General features: G+C 31.3%; 1 protein-coding gene across 1 annotated transcript; it reads left to right on the top strand.

Moving 5' to 3' along the window:
- Window positions 1–1126: 1126 nt before the first annotated feature.
- Window positions 1127–5894, top strand: LOC124913016 (potassium transporter 5). Its single transcript, XM_047453642.1, has 8 exons — window positions 1127–1547; window positions 1657–1905; window positions 2008–2046; window positions 2830–3090; window positions 3170–3222; window positions 4253–4367; window positions 4500–4754; window positions 4863–5894. The coding sequence occupies exons 1-8, from the start codon at window positions 1127–1129 to the stop codon at window positions 5888–5890; spliced, it is 2421 nt and encodes an 806-aa protein (XP_047309598.1). The 3' UTR covers window positions 5891–5894.
- Window positions 5895–5981: the final 87 nt, after the last annotated feature.

Here is a 5981-nt window from a genome sequence, read left to right as displayed (position 1 = left end):
ACAAAGAAGAGGAGAAATTAATTCGTAAGCAGCTAAGAAAATTGAGACCTGACTAGTCTGGTTTGTTTGTTTCCATGTTTATGATCAGTGACCTAAATTATTTAAATTTAATATGTTTAAATGTATAGTCGTTGTTGTATGTGCCATAAAAAAGTTGAATCGACAACTCACTTATTTTTGTATTAGCGAGGGTTGACTAGTATTTTGAGTTTTTTTAGAGTATTGATATGATTCATTGGGTGATTCCCGAGTCTTTGGATAATTACTGAGAAATTTGGATTGATACGGTTGATCATATGATAAACTTACATATTTGGGTTATTATCCCAATTTTTTTTTTTTTTGTAGACTATCAGGTTGGAGACAAAAAATATCGAACTTTTAATAATCATAGTCGTTTGATGCGTATCATTTATAATGTTATTATTATGGCGTTTTCTGAGATTCGTTTAGGAAAACAAGTAAAGTATATCGAGGAGTTAATCGTTTTTCTTTAGGATTTACGAGCTCGATAACTTATTGAATACATTTTTTCATGTCATGATTTTTTTTTTGTGCTTAAACGATTCTTTTTAATTTTTAATATACATGGACTTTTTTCAAAAAAAAAATACCATTTTTGCAATTTTTTTTTTTTAACTTTTTCAAAACACTATAAAAAAAGACTAACCCACTAAGAAACTTCAGTATTAAGAGTTAGTTTAAAAGACTAAAAATTCACGGGTTCAGTTTTAACTGAAAGCATTTTGAGTTGAAAGTTGAAACGAGTGACCATCGTAGTGGGCTATCATGCAAGTTCTACTTTATTCAAAAAAAATATATAAAAAAGCTATATGTATTTCCAAAACTTTAGTAATACACTTATATATTGAAAAAGAAAGTATTATTCAAATGAGAATCTACTCCAAACAAGTCCCAAAGTAAATTTTTTTATTTAGTGAATTATAAGTAATTAAATATAAATAGAGTTCTTAAATTCCTTCCCTCAAAGTTAGTTGAGATTCTTCCCTCTATTTAATTGAATATGTCATACCTTTGACATTTTTTTATCCTATATATACCTAAGTATTAGCTAATATACGATGAAACAATCATCTTAAAGATAGAGCTTGTGGAGGTTAAAAAGATGACCGACGGTGAAGATAATCAAGTGAAGGCCGATCATGGTGTAGTCGAGGAGGAAATACAAGCGACCGACAATAATCATCGGTCGAGAAACCTAAAGGAGAGGAAAATTTCGTGGGCGAAACTCCGTCGAGTGGATTCCCTCCACTTGGAAGCCGGTCGAGTATCTCATACTCCATCGCACGCTTCCGATGTAAGCTGGCAAAGAACGTTGAGTTTGGCTTTTCAATGCATAGGAGTGATTTATGGTGATATTGGAACTTCTCCTTTATATGTTTTCTCGAGCACATTTCCCGATGGACTCGGGTCCAGACCAACGGAAGATCTTCTTGGAGTTCTTTCCTTAATCATTTACACCATCATTCTTATTCCCGTACTCAAGTACGTTCTTATTGTCTTGCGTGCCAATGATAATGGCGACGGTAAGTGAGTTTTTATTGTCTATTATTACAATTTTAATTCTTTTTGAAATGTTTGTGTTAGTTATGATTATTTGAAAATTAATGATTTTGTCACATTAACATATGGCAGGGGGGACTTTTGCGTTGTACTCGTTGATATGTCGCTACGTGAAAGTAAGTTTGATACCGAACGATCAACCCGAGGATCGGGAGGTGTCAAATTACAGTTTGGATCTAGCCTCTAACCAGCTTCAAAGGGCTCAAAGGATAAGGAAAAAACTCGAGAGTAAGAAGAGTGCTCAGATCGGGCTCTTCGTAGTCACTATTCTTGGAACCTCAATGGTTATCGGAGATGGGATCTTGACACCTTGTATTTCAGGTAATTAATTAATTACTTTCATGCATTATTATTATTATTATTATTAACTTCAAATTGAAGTGTTCATGAATGACTTTATTATACCTAACTATATGCATGCAGTTCTTTCGGCTGTAAGCGGGATTAAGGCTTTGAGCACAGGTAATTAATAGTTATTGAATAAAATAATTTCAATCAAAACAATATTATATTATAATCTAGATCATGTTTTATAAAATAATATTTATGGGTGATCATGTGAACGGATTTAATGAATTTAAATTCGGCCAAATCTGTCAATTATAAGAATCTAGACCTTATATTCGCATAGTTGAATTAAATTTCTTTTTCTTTCTATAAATTAAGTTTTTAATTTTTTATATTTGTAAAAAATAATTATATCAGTAAAAAATTGAATGGTTCTAATCGATTTGAATATTCATCAATGATAATTAGGGGTGTTATTCGAGGAGTTACTCAGTTCGAGTTCTTTTAATATTTTTTTAGGTTTAGATAATTCAAAATGAACCGATTTTGAATAAATCCTAATAAAACTTAACCGAATTTGATTTTTTTAATATTATATATATATATATATGATTTAATTATATGTAATAAATTATATAATATATAATTAAATAAATAATAAAAAATGAATTCAATTTTCGGTTTGGTTTTGAATTGAAATTCCATTTCGAAAATTAAATAAAAAATTATATTTGAATTCGAATTGGTTTAAAATTTGGTTCGAAAATTAAATTCTAATTTGGTCGGATATTTGATTAAGATCAAATATTGAAAGCCTTAATAATAATAATAATAATATATATATTATATAAAACAAAAGAATAGACATTTATTCTCGACTACACGAATCAAAAAAACTAATATACATTAAACAAATAAAAAAGAATTTGATCTAATAAGATTGTGTATTTGTTTCAGATGTTATAATGTGGATTTCAATAGTAATTTTGGTACTTCTCTTTTGCGCTCAACGATTGGGGACGGACAAAGTGGGATATACCTTTGCTCCTATAGTATGCATTTGGTTCTTGTTCATTTCCGGGATTGGACTCTACAATTTGTTTAAACACGATATCACTGTTTTGCGTGCTTTCAACCCTAAATACATCATCGATTACTTCAAAAGAAATGGCAAGAAAAGTTGGGTTTCTCTAGGCGGAGTTATTCTTTGCGTTACCGGTAAATATTGTAATCGCTATTAATTGTCATTTTTATTGTAACTATTCGATTTTATTTAATTTGAAATATAATTGAACAGGAACTGAAGCCATGTTTGCGGATTTGGGACATTTCAACATTCAAGCTGTTCAAGTAAGCAAAAACTTCGCAATTTCTTCATTGGTTTTGCTTCTTTCTTTTTTTTATAAATAATCAAACATGTATATGAAACATCTATATTAAAAAGTACAATAAATTTAAGAATACATGCATATGTATTAGTCAATTAACAAATCCAAGATGATCATATATCCTCTTTTTATTCAACTGCATGTAATTCATAATCACCCAAAAGTCTACAAATCATTAATGCAAAAGTCCATTCTTAATAAGAACAAAAACAAGTGTGTCAATAAATTAACTAACTTTGAAAAATTCATCCATTTCATACTTAATAGTGCAACTCAAAATATACTAAAACACCATTAGCCACGATTTTTTTTTTTTTAAAAAATGGTTGACTGACTTTTCAAATTTTCATATAGTTATCTTTATAACTTAAATTTTTTTTAAAAGGTTGAAATATGAAAATAATTTAATTTAAATCAAATTATAATATAATTTTTCATAAATTATTTAAATTCTTCTCAAAGAACAATAAAAAATATCAAATAAATAAGATTATCCAAAACAAACAAAATATTACTCCTAATAACTTAATATTTTTTTATTTAAATTTTCCTCTTTTCCTTCATTAATTCTTTTAAATTAAAATTATTTAAAATCTAGTTATACATATGTTTTGAACACAACCGAATTTTACTTTTTTTTTAAATGGAATATTTTGCTTAATGATTTAGGTTAAATGTGAAAACTACATCGATCGTGAAAATATTCAATAATAAAAAAATAAGTATGACATTATTTATCTTAAACTTATCAAAAAAACATCACAAAAAGGGAAATTCTTGTAAAAACTAGAACTCGAAATCAAATTAGATACACGAGCATAATTGGTTTGTGCATCTTTTCGTCCAAAGTGAAGTAACTAAAAAAATGTATATGTCAACAATATGAATGGAACAACAAAGAAAAACACAAAACATGTATCATGTCCTAGTTTAGAATCACAATTATTCCATTTTGGTTAATATGAAATGAATTAATGGTTCTATATATGCAGATGAGCTTCTCCGGTGTTGTGCTTCCTTCTATATTGACTGCTTATTGTGGGCAAGCTGCCTATCTAGTCAAATTTCCCGAAAACGTCGGAAATACTTTCTATGCCTCCATTCCAGGTATATATATATATATAGGGTTCATTTGAAAATAATATTTAGGTATGGTTCTAGGTCCAATATTATACATATGTTCATAAATTTGTTACAAACTTATGTTGTCACTATTTATTAATGATTGATAATCTTTAGGTCCACTATATTGGCCAACATTTGTGGTGGCTGTGGCGGCAGCCATTATTGCCAGCCAAGCTATGATATCAGGAGCATTTGCAATTATATCTCAGTCACTCAGCTTAGGTTGTTTTCCAAGAGTTAAGGTTATTCATACTTCTGAAAAGTATGAAGGCCAGGTTTATATTCCTGAGGTCAACTATATCCTTATGATCGCATGTGTAATCGTCACTCTCGCCTTTAAAACCACCCAAAAGATTGGAAATGCATACGGTATGTTCACACACAAAAATCATTTATAAAGCCAAGCAAGACGAGTCATTTATCTTCTACATCTTATATAGTTTTCATTACGTAATATATAATATATAATGAATGCAGGCATTGCGGTCGTGGCTGTGATGATCATAACAACATGTTTGATAACGCTCATAATGTTAGTAATATGGAAGACGAACATATGGTTGATTATTGCATTCTTCGTGGTGTTCTTCTCTATCGAGTGTTTGTATTTCTCGTCTGTCCTATACAAGTTTGTCCAGGGAGGTTTCTTCCCATTCGCTTTTGCGATTGTGCTGATGATGATCATGGGAACGTGGCATTACGTGCACAAGAAGAGGTATGAGTTTGAGCTAGAAAACAAGATTTCAAACGAACGCATGAAGCAAATAGTACAAAACCCTAACGTAAATCGAGTGCCCGGTATTGGATTATTGTATTCCGAGCTAGTGCAAGGCGTTCCTCCGATCTTTACTCACTTCATCGATAACATCCCATCCATCCATTCCGTGCTAATTTTTGTTTCGATAAAATCGCTTCCCATAAGCAAGGTGGCAATGGAAGAGAGGTATGTGTTTCGACAAGTTGAACCAATAAATTATCGCATGTATCGATGTGTAGTGAGGTACGGGTACAAGGATTCGATCGAACAACCAAACGAGTTCGAGAGGCAACTCGTGGACAACCTAAAGGAATTCATCAGGCATGAATACTTCATTCGTGAGGGAGGAGGTGCGCCAAACATGGAAGATAATGTTGGAGTACCGAAAACACAACATAAAGGGGCCAATAACATTGTACATGTTGAAGAGACGCTAGACGCGACAACTCAAAATAGTCGGGCTTCATCAGAACGTTCCATACGTTCATTGGATAACAATGGCATCGTGCACGCGTCAATCGAGGGTATTCAAGAAGAGATGGACTTTGTTCAAAGGGCTCGTGACAATGGTGTCGTCTACCTTTTGGGGGAAGCGGAAGTTCGTGCTAAAGAAAACTCGAGCTTTTTTAAGAAGTTTGTAGTGAACTATGCGTATGGATTCTTAAGGAAGAACTCAAGGCAAGGGGAGAAGGTGTTGGAGATACCTAGGACTAAACTTCTAAGGGTTGGAATGACTTACGAGATTTGATGATCTAAGTTGCTTGATATAATAAATGTAACAAATTAATTGCATTGGTTTGGTTTGGAGTTTGGACAATCTTATACAAACAATATTGTTC

This window comes from Impatiens glandulifera, chromosome 8 (genome assembly GCF_907164915.1).
Source record: "Impatiens glandulifera chromosome 8, dImpGla2.1, whole genome shotgun sequence".
Taxonomy (NCBI): domain Eukaryota; kingdom Viridiplantae; phylum Streptophyta; class Magnoliopsida; order Ericales; family Balsaminaceae; genus Impatiens; species Impatiens glandulifera.
This window is presented reverse-complemented; position numbering and strand designations above follow the sequence as displayed.

What these genes read in the sequence shown, in the direction of transcription:
- LOC124913016 (XM_047453642.1), top strand. Translation starts at nt 1,127, where the DNA reads ATGACCGACGGTGAAGATAATCAAGTGAAGGCCGATCATGGTGTAGTC. An exon ending in CTTGACACCTTGTATTTCAG is followed by an intron (nt 1,906 to 2,007) that starts GTAATTAATTAA and finishes ATATGCATGCAG; the next exon opens with TTCTTTCGGCTGTAAGCGGG. An exon ending in TTTCTATGCCTCCATTCCAG is followed by an intron (nt 4,368 to 4,499) that starts GTATATATATAT and finishes GATAATCTTTAG; the next exon opens with GTCCACTATATTGGCCAACA.